This window comes from Vitis vinifera, chromosome 11 (genome assembly GCF_030704535.1).
Source record: "Vitis vinifera cultivar Pinot Noir 40024 chromosome 11, ASM3070453v1".
Taxonomy (NCBI): Eukaryota; Viridiplantae; Streptophyta; class Magnoliopsida; order Vitales; family Vitaceae; genus Vitis; species Vitis vinifera.
The window spans coordinates 19,106,191-19,120,742 of record NC_081815.1 but is presented as its reverse complement, the minus strand read 5'-3'; the positions used below and the strand labels follow the sequence as shown (position 1 = coordinate 19,120,742).

Genomic DNA, 14,552 nt, shown 5'->3' with positions numbered 1-14,552 from the left:
GACTGTGATCCATGCTCTAATTCCTGTCTTTTCCTCCTCCTGATGTAAACTTGTAAGTTCTCATTAGCAAGTTGTGGGGCTATAGGTTGAATAGGCATGGGAGACTGGATGGTCACAGGAGAAGGAACATTTGTGTGTTGGGCTGGCTGGACTGATGACGGCATGGGTGTGGACAACTCAGTGGGCGTGAATTGGGAAGGATTTGGTGACTCTGAGTGAAAAGAAGGTACACCCTCAAGAAGAGACTCCCAAACTTGATGTTCATTCATGCTCTCCCCCTGAACATGAGATTTGGGATAGAAGAAGACATGTTCAAAGAAAGAGACGTCCATGGTGGTGTAAAATCTTTTGTTGGTTTGAGAATAACATTTGTACCCTTTTTGGGTTGGAAAATACCCTAGGAAAATGCACTTATTGGCTCGAGGAGCAAATTTGCTACGATTTTGAGGATACACATGAACGAATGCCGTGCAACCAAATACTTTGAGTGGTAAATCAGAAGAGGCTGCACGGGTGTGAGGAAATTGTTTTAAGAAAAGTTGACGTGGGGATTGAAAAGTAAGCACTCTGGATGGCATACGGTTAATCAAATAGGTAGCTGTGAGAATAGCTTCCCCCCAGAAATAGTTTGGAACATTAGAGGAAAACATAAGGCACCGGGCAACCTCCAAGAGATGTCTATTCTTGCGTTCAGCCACCCCATTTTGTTGTGGGGTGTCAACACAAGAACTTATGTGGATAATCCCGTGATTTTGAAGATAAGTACTGAGACTATTAGTAAAGTATTCCTTTGCATTATCTGACTTGAGGACTTGAATTTTGGAATTGAATTGATTTTGAACCATAAGATTGAAGGTTTGAAAAATGTGCCCGACCTCTGACTTTTCTTTCATAAGGAAAACCCATGTTACCCGTGTATGATCATCAACGAATGTCACAAACTATCGAGTGCCAGAAATATTTTTTATCCGAGAGGGACCCTACACATCACTATGTACTAGAGAGAAAACAGTCGAAGGTTTGTATGGGATTTGAGGATATATTGTTCGAGTATGCTTTGCAAACTGACAAATTTCACAGTGATAAGATGCTGGATTTTTATTGATAAATAATTTGGGAAACAATTTTGCAAGGTAAACAAAGCTAGGATGACCAAGGCGATAGTGTAACATTATAATCTCACTATCTTTATTGACCTTAGAATTTGACACAGAATTGAAAGACTCTAACATACTCTGAGACTGTACGCAACTTGCTTGAGAGACTTGGTTTGAGAATTGGCCACATGAGAGGAGGTAGAGCCCGGAACACAGTTCAGCACTGCCAATCATCTTCCCCGATTTCAAGTCCTGAAAAACACACGAGTTTGGATAGAATTTAGTAACACATTGGAGATCACGGGCCAATTTGCTAATGGACAAAAGATTACAATCCAAGTTTGGAACATGGAAGACAGAGTCAAGATATAAGTCTTTAGTAAGTTTTATAGAACCTGTCCCGGCAATTTTTGACTTTGAACCATCAGCAATATGGACGGATGAATGACCATTACTTGGCTTGTAATTTTGAAGAATGACAGCATCTCCTGTCATGTGATCAGAAGCACCTGTGTCCACTATCCACGGCTTCATTCCTCCTCGACTAGCAGTGAGGGCTATCCCGGTAGTACTGCCACTGCCAACTTGGCTTAATAGTTTCTGTAGCATCTCCATCTGCTCTTTGTTGAATGGACTCGGCTCGGGAACAGATGTGCTCTCAGAGTTGGCAGCCACGTGTGCTCTGCCATCTCTGTCAGACCGTGACTTTGGTTTCCAATCAGCCGGTTTTCCATGAAGCTTCCAGCAAGCCTCCTTATAATGGCCTGGTTTCTTACAATAATCACACCAAGGCCTATCTCGTTTCTGACAATCTCCACCACTACTGTCAAATGACCGAGCAGCAAGGGCAGAGGCATCCAATGTTGGGGCAGGTTGCTCTTTGGATCCCATCATCACTTTCTTTCTACTTTCTTCACGCCTAACCTCTGAAAAAGCCTCCCTGAGACTTGGAAGGGGTTTAATGCCCATGATTCGGCCTCTAACATCATCCAATTCCCTGTTTAGTCCTAGGAAAAACTTGAACAGTCTCTTTTGTTCCACAATTTTCCTGTATGTTGCTGCATCATCCGAACATTTCCATGAGTGAGTCTCGAATAAGTCAAGTTGCTGCCAATACCTTGTGAGTGTGTTGTAATACTGAGTAACTGACTGCTCTCCTTGGCGGAAGTCATGTAAGGCTGATTCAACCTGAAAAAGTTCTGAAGTATTTTCAGAACTTGAGTAAGTTTCTTTGGCTGCATCCCAGATGTCCTTTGCAGTCCTAAACAGCAAAAAATTTTCACCTATGTCATTGTTCATGGAATTGATAAGCCATGACATGATCATGTTGTTTTCAATCTTCCACTTCCTGAAACCCGGTTCTGTAGTTTCTGGCATGACTGCTTCTCCAGTGAGGTACTCATCCTTTCCGTTACCTCAAATGAACAGCAACACAGATTGTGACCACTGTAAATAGTTATGGCCATTTAATTTGTGTCCTGTGATGAGAATAGGAGAGGAATCACTGCCACCAAGGTTTGGAATTTCAGATCTGCCCCTTGATTCTGGTGACGTGACGCTGGATACTTGTGATGATGCCATTCCGTATTTTGTCATGGACCGGAAAGGTAGAAGAACACTTCCCAAGGCATGTGCAGGGATTGGAGTTGAGAAAAAATAGCCGGAGGACGCCGGAAAAACTGATCAGAGGGCCCGCGGAGGCAAAAGAACCCCAAAAGAGGCACGTGCAGGGCTCGGATGGCAGAAACAGGTAAGAAGGGTGGCTGGTCGGTGTCAGGCGAGCCTGGAAGAGGAAGCGCGTCGCCGGGAAAGTTCGCGCGGGAAAGTTCGCCGGAAAATTCGCCGGAAAAGTTGCCGGCGGTGAATGTTTTCTGACGACGATTCGACCGACCGGAAAGCGTTTTCTCCCTTGGCTCTGAGAACAGGGACTGATGATCGGAATGAGAGATGGCCAGAGAGAGAGATGGTCGGATTGAGAGATGGCCAGAGAGATTTGGCCAGAATGAATGATGGCCTGAATAAGAGGTGGCCAGAAGGGATTAGGGTTTCAGAAAACTGACTCTGATACCATGAAGAATTTCTGAATTCCTTTTTTATTAATTTTTTAGGTACACACCATACACATATATATACACAAATGACTGAATAAGAAAATATCAATCTAGCTTGATTCTCTCCTAAAATTAGGAAACTGAATCATCCTAAATGATCTCTCCTTTTTTATTCCTAAAACACTTTCCTAAATTAAAAAACCTAACTTTGAATGCCAAATTTCAACACAACCAAAAGAGGCATCTTTCTAATCGGGTCTTCCACCTAACCACTAAACAACGGAAACTCCTCTTGTAAAGCCTCCTCCCACGTGATCTCTAGAAGAATAGAAGAAGAAGAAGAAACTGAATCCCGCAAAGCAAGAATAGGGAGTGAGAAAGAACTTGGAAACCTTGCTGCTTCCTCCAAAAGGGCCTCGTCAGTGAGCAGAAGACTAAATGTCGACGACGAGCATGCCTGAGAAGGGAGCAATTTGGCAACGACAAGCGGATTGAACTTCAAAGAACCCCTCTCCCCCTTTAATAAGCCCTTCCTGTTAAAAGCCTCATGGGCCACACTGCCCTGGCCTAAAACACCCTACCCAAAATCTATAGGAGGAAAAGGCTTGCTTGGCCCACTTCCAGGGGAAAGGGTTGCTTCCCTTTCCATTGGGCCTCCACAACTCCCGACCTGTACACTGCAACTACTTAAAGGGATATGGGCTCCAACTGAGGCCAAATACTCTCCCTCAGTACACGCCTCACCCAAACAGCCCTTTCCATTGCCAATTGGGCTCCTGCAGATGTCAACTCCCCTTGACCCCTCTGTCCTAACCTTTTCAGAAACACCAATCGCCCCTCCTCCTAACAGCCTACTCCGGCACTCAGAGGGTGACAGGCACATCCCACCTTTTGCACCAACCCAACCTCCCTTCTCACCTGTCTGGCTCACGCCGTCAGCCCTAACCTCCAAGCCACCACTCACCCTCTTCGGCACCACTTGAGAGAAACAACGAGGTACTTCCCACCATAACTGGATAGCAAAGACACCTTGACCCCTCTTTGGCACCACTGGATTGCATCCACCACCTGCAATGACCCTGGTGTTGAATTCCCATTTGATCTCACCAAAACCTTGGCCCACTGTAAATGCTGAAGATAAGCAGTTTCTTCATCCACTCACCAATCTTTGTGAATAGCTCACGGCACCAGAGGCGAAGACGAAGCCCCCCACCCTTCTCACCCACACCTCCTTAGTAAGGACTCCTCTTTGAACGCAGCCTACCTGGGGAGTCCACCTTTCCAAATGCAACACTTTCTCCTTAAATCTTCTTACCCCCTTGAAAGCACCCTTTCAGCATCATAGCTCTCTTCAAAATCATAACATAGGATACTTTGGTCACTGTTGAGGTTTCCTCAAAAGAAGTTTAAGAAATGACTAACCACTAGATATCTTTCCTTACATGGCCAATTCAATTCTCATTCAGAATGTTTGTTCATTTATTCCCAATATCTCAACTCTTGGAATTGTTGAATAATTCTTATTTGTGGCTTGATTTCATTTTGTATTTCACTATGATTGATTTTGAGGGCCATCAAATTCATGTTTTCTACCTATTTTATTATATTAAGGTTAATTTTGTTTCTCCTTACAGGTTTTACAAGCTTTGAGAAGATTGAAAGGAACTTCAAATAACAGGAAGGAGAAGATGTCAGCAGAAACAAAGCTTCTTTTTGACCAGTTAACTGAAGATGCTATGAAGCTGTTGGAGAATGGTGAATTCAGTTAAGTGCATTATTTTGATAAGCTTTTAGTTCATTAAAACCACAGAATAATTTCAGTGTTATATGATACTTGATGTTATCCACCTGTTCTTATTCAGCACCAAGGTGATATGTTGCCTTTAACTCTATTTAAGGTACTATTGTCTAATTTTTCAGTCATATAATGCTACTCCTTCGTCCATTTTTTATTTTTGTTTTTTCCAGATGTATACCATGAAAAGCAGGAGGTTTTTGAGCGTGAGGCAGGTTAGTCCCTCCTTCTTGCCTTTTTTTTCCACAACTGTCTCTCTATGCTTCCTAATTTTTCTGTTTCTAAGAATCTTCTTTCTATGAGCACCTATAGAGGTTCCTTTTGTACAGAAGTTTTTTCCCTTTGGAATTGTTTAAAATTACCATTAGTTTTAAAATACATTCAGATGGTAATAAGGAATTTCTTCAGATTCTGTATTATGTCTTGTATGCAGTATTGTTAAGCTGTGAATAGTAGGCTTCCTCTGCTTTTTTGTAGTTCATATTTTCATTTTATTCTATATGATTGGGACCCTGCTCTTGCACTTTACAGCATCTCTTGTATTCAGTTGCAGGCTACTGCATATTTTATTTTAGATTTTTATTCAGGTAGGATAAATAAGACTTATTTTTCCTTTCATCTTTGGAATTGATTACATATTCAATTATTTTTCAAAAAAAATTCTTGATATTTTGATTTTCCTTTAGCATTTCTTTTTGTGACTACATGGGATCAAACTCATGGGTTCTTGGTTGTAGTGATATCTGTCAGCTGATCTGACCTTTTCTTCAGCTCTAAATGAAACAAATAAACTTTCCATTTTTTATATTTTGTATTTTTCATTTTGTGTTATATGCTTTTCTGCAGGCCATTTTTTCAAGGTCTTCCCTTATATTCACATATATATGGAGGTTTCTGTGTAAAGCTGGGCACTTATTAACAGAGCTCTTTTCTGTTTTCTCATTTTTGTTATTCCAGAAGGTTATGAGAGGTTAGCTCAAGCAAAGGGAGAGGGCACATCCATGGGTGCAGTTCAAGGAGCATCTGGTTCTGTTATGGAACGGGACTTGTTCTCTGTAACATATCTTGGAGCAGCTGCTTCCATACTGCCTGAGACAGCTGCAGGTTCTTCAAACCTGAATGGATCTACTACTGAAATTTCAAACAATGATAATGATGCATTTGATATGTTTGGAGAAGATGATGAACCTGCTCCTGCTAATTTATCCTCTGATGGTGGTAATTTAGCTACTGTTCCTAATTCTGATATGATCGATCAACCACTTTCAGAAGTCCAAGGCACAAGTTCTGAAAGTAAACTTTATTGGTTTAGAAGTTGACTAAATGAAATGACAGTTGTTTGTTTGATGACCTGGCCTTTCTTATATTTTGTAATTGCTTTGTCTGCAGCTGGAGCTTTGCAAAATGATTATGTCTATGACGAGTCTTCTGGGTACTCTCTAATTGAACCTTTGAAGTAAAATGTGATGGAAATTACCTATTCACTTTCTAGTCATTGAAGTGTCTTCTACTTCGGGAAAATTTTGGTTTGAGTAGTCCTAATATACAGCATGTCCCTTTGGGAAGTGATGTCATTACTGCATCCTTGTGTTTTTGTGGGAAAATGCAGACTTATGTCTTGTAAAGATTATTTATTTATGTGACTACAGTACTGGACCGGTCAAAATTTGAGACTGTTTGCACATGCTATAACTACCAGCTGAATGATTTTTCTGTTTATGAATTCAATTGAGTTCCTTATTCTTTTCTTTTTTCCTTTTTCTATTTCTAATCAAAATATCTGAACACATGATGCTCTTGTCTTTTTCATTCATGGAGGATGCAAATGCAACGTGTGTATATTGTTATCAGTCTGTTGACCACTTCTTAGCAGCCTTGTTTGTGTCTACTTGTAGGGTTTTGAGGAGACACCTTCTGATTGTTTGTTGTGGGTTTTTAGAACTTGCAATTATTGCTTCCTTATCTGAATAACCCATCTAGCATTGTATGTCCACACTCAATTATTTTCTTGCTAGATGATGATGATAATTACTACTACAACTATTATAATATCTGCTTTTATTACTATTATTATTCCATTTTATTTTTCTTTTATTGTTGTTGCTGTGTTGTTATTGTTATTTTTATTATCATTAATTTGGTGGTAAATGGTAATTCTTTCATCCCTGCACCCAAGACACCCACACTTGTAATTTGATGTCTTGTCATTTAGGTAGACACATTTCTAATTACAGGGTTCAACTTATGATAATCAAATTTGATGTAGAATTTTAGGTAACATTAGTTAACTATACTCTTCTTGTCCTTCAGGTACTACTATAGCAGCAGTTTGGGCTACTATTATGACCCATCTTCAGGACTGTATTGCTCTGCAGCATCTGGCCAATGGTAACATGTCTTGATGTTTATTTTCTGTGACATTGTTTGAATTTACCCCACTTGTAAGTTCATAAAAGGGTCAGTTTTCAGTCAATGTTCTACAGCATGTTGACCATACATGTCACCAACTTTATTAATTTACCAAATTTTGACTGCTTAGGTTTTTAGAAAAATTTGTTGTCTAATACAACATAAGATATCTCTGGTTAATTGGAGGTCTTGGGTTCAAGTCTTCCCCCATCTATTTATCTGTATAATTATGTCCGATCACAGGTGAGATTTGTCTGACTGGTATGAGACTGCACACAAGGTTTTGGAAAATTGGTGTGTTGCTATTGTGGTTTGTGTTTACTATGATGGGTATGGGCAGGCCTGCATGTGGTAGGGGTCTTAAAAAAATTGGTCTACTGCTACTATGGTTTATGTTTTCTGATGGGTATGGAGTTGCACATGATGGGGTTTAAGAAAAATAGGTCTACCACTACTGCAGTTTGTGTTTGCCACACATGATGGGGGTGTTGCAGCATGATATATATTGCTTAAGCTTGTAGGAAAATTTGTTTTCCAATAAAAGTTGTCTGCTTGTATGCATGGTGAGGTTGTATTTAATATATAATATGCATGTGTCTATATATATCTTTGTGAACACTCCATTGATTGAACGATTTTAGTTTTCAAACCATCAATCCACAAGTACATGCAATAATAGTAAGCATACATGACCCACAGACTTATACCCCTTTTTTTTCCCTGTCCTTCTAATAGGTACTCATTCAACGAGGAGACAGGCACATATGATGAAATTCATGAGGTTGCATCCAACACAAGTTAAAGCTGAGACAGTTTTTTGAGGTAGCAATTGAGGAGGTTTGTACAGAGCAGATATCTGTAGTGTGAAAAAGGGATAGTGGAAGGTTTATACGTACATGGTGAGTACGTTTTCTTTAGTTGAAAGCTTGACCTTTTACTGGGTTTCTTACTCCAGATCTCCTGAACTTTCTCTGTACCATGTTTCAACTCAATATGTTGCTGGTTGATTACTTGAGAGACAAAGAAATCATGTTCCCTATCAGTTTTGGGCGACTGTGGAGGCAACTGTCCTTTGTGAAATATATCATGTCTTAGGCAATTCAATCTGCACTTTCTATTATTATTTTTCTGAAGGTTCCATGTTATGCTGTTTTAGTAACATCTTGTTTTTTTTTTTCCTGATAATTAAATGGGATAGAAGGATTCTCCATCTGTAAGAAGAAATAAATTTGGGCTTCTAGTAGTTGAGAATCCCTTCTACATGTCATCTAGCACTTCATACTAAGCATCCACTTGAGGGTGCTTCTCATTAAAAGCGCAATTAGCTTGTAGTACTTTCGGCAATAGCATTTCTACTGAAAGCACTTCCATTAAGAATGATTTAAAGTGCGAATGCAAACTAAAAATGTGTTTTGAAAGTATTTTAGGTACTGAGATATAGAAAATCCAAAGAAAAGCAGTGATTATTGAAAGAATGTACTTACTAAGTGGTAGTTCAAAAATTGCTTGAATTTTAATTTTGGTGGGCATTGTTTGTATCAATTTTTTTTTAATTTAATAGTATTTAGTATTAAGTTTTCTTTTTTTATAAATATTTTATTTTTGTTAAGTATTGAAGATTAATAAGTAGAGGGTCACGTTGAGATTGTGTTTTGATTGTTTTAAAAAATTATTTTTAACATTTAGCAAAAAGTCGAATATTTTTGTTTATTTTTTTTAATAATATTTTTTAAAAGATGGAATAAGTAAATGAAAAATTAAAAACAAATTATTTAAAGTCTAAAAACAAGTATCATTAAATAAAAACAAGCACCATTTTTTATTTTTAAAATTTTTTCACACATTTAATTTTTTGTTTTTAAAGAAAATCCTTTTAAGGAATATGAAGTACATCTAATGTTTTAAAGAATCACTCTCAAGTGCACTGATGGATGATTGATCTAAGGTTTGGGTTGGCTGTCATCTTATTTCAAGAATTTCATGTATATGCCTAAATGCTTGGAACTTTGAATTAGACTAAGAATTTATTTGATAATGATTTTAACATTTTTTTAGCATATGAAAATAACTCTTTTGATGAAAATTTTCAATTGCTAGAAAGGAAGTTAGAAACCCTTCCTAAATCCTTTCTTCTTGAGCCTCACATTAATGATGAATATTTTCATTAATTTTCAAACTATGAATATCATGGTTTGTACATGTTTTAAAAGACAAAATATGAGTTGTACATGTTTGAGAAAAAGTGTCAATCTTGTTATTATTATATATCTATATATATATATATATATTTTTTTTTTTTTAAAAAAAACATATGTTTTGTACATGTTTGAGAAAAAGTGTGGTTATTATCATTTAAAAAAAAAAAAATGATAAATCAGAAAAGGCACATGTATGTTGGAAAGTCTATTCAAATATCATGGAGAGTTGGGCTTGATCCTTCAATTACAAGTACAACACTGCTTTTACGGTTTGAGAAGTTGTCCCACAGAGGGTTTCATATATCTCTCTATTCATCTATATAAATATAATTAAATTATGCTCCAAATGAGATGAGAATTGCTGTCTAGGGGATTGACGTTCTTCTAACTTTGCAGTCCAACTTTGATCCCTCACTAATTTCTCCAACTAAAACACTAAAACCCATGAGCCAAGTTGATGGAGTTCATGTGCAAATTTAAAGAAACAGCTTAATGTCACATTCTGGTGCATTTCCTTAACTATCTGTGCGGTGCTTGGATAATTCAAGATACTTGAAGTTGTTAAGTTAGCTTTCCCAAACCAAGCATTTAAGGGCCATCAAGTCTTAATAAAGCACATTCGTACAATAAAAGAGTTTACATTGCCTTCCTTCGCACATTTCTAGCATCTTGAAGTTGCCAAGTGCCACATGGACCGCTTAAGTCCATTACCTCAACTTTGCAAATTAACCAACCATTTCTTCACAATCCAAGTCCCTATCTAACAATCAATGGCCCAACTTACAAACCCTTTTTGAAGTTATCAGTGCTTTGCCACCAACCCCTTAACCTCGTGTAGATTAACAGTAACTGCTCTACACAACTTTCAGCTCTTAAAGCCTTCTTTGATCTTGTAATAAATGCTCAATGACAAATGAAGGTTCCCTCAACATGTTTGCATGGTTAATTAAGCTGTTAGAGGCCTGGCTGCATCCATTGATCTAGCAGATGTGATTAAATTTGGGGATGTGGGTAATGCATAACACAAACCTCACAGTTATCTCACAATCCCCAAAATCAGGTAGATGCCTCAGGCATCCAGCAGCCTCTGGTAAAGCAGGTGGTGGTATAATTATAGGCTCTAGCCTATAAATATGCGAACAATCGGGTTTTACTGGTATGAAAAACCTTGTCCCAATATGAATCTACTTGGCTAATCAAGAAAGTAATGAATTAAAGGTTGAAAAGTATTTTGTTTCAATTAATTCTCTAGTGTTATCTTGATTGAATAGTCCGTCCATCAGTCATTTCGTCCTTGCCTTAACCTTAATGTGATCCAAGTACTATAGACCCTAGTGCAGAATACTGTATGATAAAGCAAAGAATTATTTGCGGTCCAGAGATCATGGGGTTATTCCATGCCTGCAACTGCATGGTGAAATGGATGATACAAGAACTAGAGACTTGCAGAGTAGACAATACTGATAATTGGTATCCCCATTTAGGAAATTTAATGCCAAGAAAGTCGACATATTCTCTTGCCTTGCAGATAGGCAAAGGGGCATCATCATCATCAAGCTTTGTTAATGGAACCAAAATTGAGACAAGCAAAAAAGTGCAGAAAGTGGGGATGTAAAGTGGGTTGAAGCAGGACCCTACTGAGGACTCATGGCACCAAAAGGGAACATGAAAAGAAAACACAAAGGTGAGTTTCAACATCAGGGGAGGCCAAGCTGGGTAGGCATACACGCTAGGTAGCCACTTAAGGAGATGAGTGAGGTACTGTTCACATATCCCTTTGGAGCTTATAATACCTTTAAGTACAGCCATATAACAAGGAGGAAAACAAAAGGTGGGGATGGGGATGGGGATAGGGGGGAAGTGGATATAGATGAAGATCAGTAATAGAGGAAGAGTGGATGATCAACCATGGTGATGACCAGAGCACAGTAAAAGTCATTATCCACGTGTAGTCAGGCGTGACGAGAAGCAAGAATCGTCGCCCTGAGCTCCTCCATAACCCCATAAATGTATATAAAATCCGACAAATCACAAACATGTCCACCATCCTTCCCATCTCATCAGTTTCTTCTAAGGAAATAACATATGTATAGGCCAAAAATTGGAGGCTCCCCCCTATTCACTGGCCTTACCTAAGCCTGCCACTCATCCATGTGAGTCCCTCTCTCCTCTCTTCTTCCTTTTTGCTTGATTTCAACAAGTGGGCATCCTTTATTTTTTCTTAAAGTATACTGAAGTGGGGTGTGTCCAATTAGCTCATGGAATTAAAGAAAAGAAAACAAGGGAAAATCACCGATACATAAGGTTATATGCATCAAGGTTTTTTAGTTCATGCACTGGGTGTTTGTTAAAGTACAAGGGGGAGACATCCTGCTGATTGCTTGGCTATTATATGGTTTTACAAAGGAATTAATGTTCATACAACGGAATCTTGGACTAACCATCTTGCAACAGTCTCAGTTTCCTGGTATGTGTTGTGTCTGCGATTAACAGACAGACGTTACCGCAATTATAGCCGACCTGCAAGATTATGATCCCACAATTATCGTGTCATAATAATAATACTATTGTTGTGTTACTGAAGGAAACCCATTCCTTGTAGGAATTATTATAGCAACAGCTTAGGAGCATACAGTGGATTTAATCTGTCCCCTTCTACATAGTTTTAAATCCCAACTGCATGTGCTTGTCTCAGTTATATTCAATAAGTAAATGGCTCTTAACAATTGTAAAATATGTGAGAAGAACACATGGGCCCATATAGACTATATAATAACCATCTGTTCTTTGCATTCCCCAGAACTATTTCTGATTTATTTGCCTTTCTGGCTCTGACCATGACTATGAAATGTGATCAGCCCATTAGGTATTTGTAGTTCAGAAACTACATGGAGATGTTGACTTTGGGACTTGGGCAATAAGCATATAGAGGATGGGATTAATAACCCTAGGATACTGATCATGATGGGTAGCATACAAGCAATACTGTTGTAGGCCAAATTGTGAAAATGAGATTTTTCTTTTCTTCTTTGCACTGGAAATAATGTGTGGAGTTTCAAAGCGTCATGGGCTAAATGTCTGTTTTCAAGTTGCATAATTAGTCTAGTCAAGATGGGTTATCTTCATGGCCATCTAATACTTAGATTAGAAAATTGATCAGGGCAAGACCTTAGGTGTCTCACTGGTGAATGAGATAGAGGAGAGAGAGAAGTGAGTGTGTGTGTGTGTTGAGGATCAAAACAATGTGTGATTGGACCCATGAATAGATGGGTAAAATAGGTAGATTCACATGGTAGTAAAGACAGTTTTGTTGTGTTTTTTAAAACAATGGAGCTGCTTAATTTTTTCTTTTTTATTTGGTTTGGATTTAGGAAATACCATGGAATTTCTCCATGAACCGACAAGGGGTTCGAATGCTGCCATTAATGGAGGCGACAACGCTTCGATTCTCCACTGATCTTTGCAGGTATCTGTCTCTCTCCATCTCTCTCACACTCTCACAAGTCCATCTCCTTTTCTCTCTTCTTGCTTTCTGTGTTTGCAGCAACAGTATACACCTACATCATCATCATCATCTCATATAATGCAGCACAACCTCAACCTCTCCCCCTACTTTAAATCTCTTCTCTTCTCATCTCTCTTTCTTCCATAGAGACTACCTTTGATTTGTTACCACCTTCCTTCCCACCAAACAGCTCTCTTTCTTTCTATTTAACCTCCTCTATCTCCTCCCCCACCTACCTCTTCATATTATCTTGCTCTTTCTATCTCACTTTCACTAAACCCCATCTCTTGATCTTCAGTTCTTCTACAGACTATGGACCATTTTCAACCCAATACTTCTCTCCATCTCAGTCTAGCTAACACTGAAGTCAACCTAGAACTTGTCCTTGAGCATTCTTCTTCTTCATCCTCATCCCCTTTAAGTCCAGCTGAGCCTCGAGTCTTCTCCTGCAACTACTGCCAGAGGAAGTTCTACAGCTCACAAGCCCTTGGAGGACACCAGAATGCTCACAAGCTTGAGAGGACTTTGGCCAAGAAAAGCCGAGAGCTAAGCTCAGCTGTGAGGCCTCATGGAGGGCCAAACCAACGATCCAACGCCAGTGGTACCGGCCTTTTTCGACGTACTCAACAACCCGTTGTGGGGTTTGAGCATCAAGGACATGCTGGTAGGTTTCAGAATGATATGAGCTATGGCGCCAGGATAGAGATGAACTATGATTCTAGACCTGAGAATGTCCAGGAGGAGTTCAGCCATCTTGACTTGTCTCTAAGGCTTTGAATTATTAAGGGCCCACTTGTTTCAGTTGTAATTTTTCATTTTTGTGATTTTCTTTTCAATCAAAAGTATTTGAATCATGAGAGAAGAGTAATAGAACTGCAAGGAATTCATTCAAACAGCTGCTCCAAACAGTTGAGGTTGAGAACGTCAATCGATTATCAGAGGAAGAAGGGGAAATGAATCAGATGAGTACTACTAGCTTTTTCTCTTCATTTTCGCCAGCCACATTTTGTCAAATTCTTCATAAGCATCAAGAGCTAAATTCTAACATAGAAAAAATGACGAGAAATGATCCATAATAGACAGAACCTGATCAGCTGGACATGAATGAAAAGCCTCTAAAAAGGCAAATGCAAGACAAAAATGTTGCCATTAAAGCATTTTCCAGCAAATTTGTCCTCATACACGTTTTGTATACAGTCCACCACATACTGTACTCCACCAGAGTTGGACCCAAGTCTCAGATTTCAGTAGTTAATTTCTACATTTTTCTTCCTTCTTCTCATTATCATACATACACTAAGGATGTGTACCTCTTTCTACCCTCCGATGTCAGCCTTAATTATATTTTCTCAATTAATCTATAAAAAGAGGCACTTTCACTCATCCCTTGGCATTGGGATATTTCATGGATTGATGTTACCATTTCATACTTCACTTTTTTACTTTTTGTATTCCACTTTAGAGAGAGAGAGAGAGAAGGGGGGGTGCTTGACCAGA

At 38.8% G+C, this 14,552-nt stretch overlaps 2 protein-coding genes across 7 annotated transcripts in view; both read left to right on the top strand.

Annotated features, from left to right (window-relative positions):
• The window catches only part of LOC100259875 (uncharacterized), a 28,217-nt gene extending 19,742 nt beyond the window's left edge, over positions 1 to 8,475 (top strand). For 3 of the 5 annotated variants that reach the window (XM_002269939.4, XM_010658527.3, XM_019223170.2), the window contains 6 exons: positions 4,783 to 4,912; positions 5,117 to 5,158; positions 5,901 to 6,236; positions 6,333 to 6,375; positions 7,254 to 7,331; positions 8,088 to 8,475. In XM_002269939.4, the coding sequence (XP_002269975.1) occupies positions 4,783 to 4,912; positions 5,117 to 5,158; positions 5,901 to 6,236; positions 6,333 to 6,375; positions 7,254 to 7,331; positions 8,088 to 8,154 (696 nt within the window). In that variant the 3' untranslated portion in view covers positions 8,155 to 8,475. The remainder of the gene's footprint in view (positions 1 to 4,782; positions 4,913 to 5,116; positions 5,159 to 5,900; positions 6,237 to 6,332; positions 6,376 to 7,253; positions 7,332 to 8,087) is intronic. The other 2 variants (XM_010658528.3, XM_059740625.1) reach the window with 1 other exon arrangement.
• A 2,891-nt stretch (positions 8,476 to 11,366) lies between these two features.
• On the top strand, positions 11,367 to 13,948 carry LOC100249581 (zinc finger protein 2). 2 transcript variants are annotated; one of them, XM_059740815.1, is made up of 3 exons: positions 11,367 to 11,703; positions 12,922 to 13,016; positions 13,095 to 13,948. In XM_059740815.1, the coding sequence occupies exon 3, from the start codon at positions 13,368 to 13,370 to the stop codon at positions 13,830 to 13,832; it is 465 nt and encodes a 154-aa protein (XP_059596798.1). In that variant the 5' UTR covers positions 11,367 to 11,703; positions 12,922 to 13,016; positions 13,095 to 13,367; the 3' UTR covers positions 13,833 to 13,948. The 2 variants fall into 2 exon arrangements, with proteins under 2 accessions (XP_059596798.1, XP_010656831.1); XM_010658529.3 differs by having other exon boundaries at positions 11,390 to 11,703; positions 12,922 to 13,948.
• The last annotated feature ends 604 nt before the right edge of the window (positions 13,949 to 14,552 follow it).

Excerpts from the sequence above, each read along its gene's own strand:
- LOC100249581 (XM_059740815.1), top strand. The coding sequence starts at position 13,368 with ATGGACCATTTTCAACCCAATACTTCTCTCCATCTCAGTCTAGCTAAC.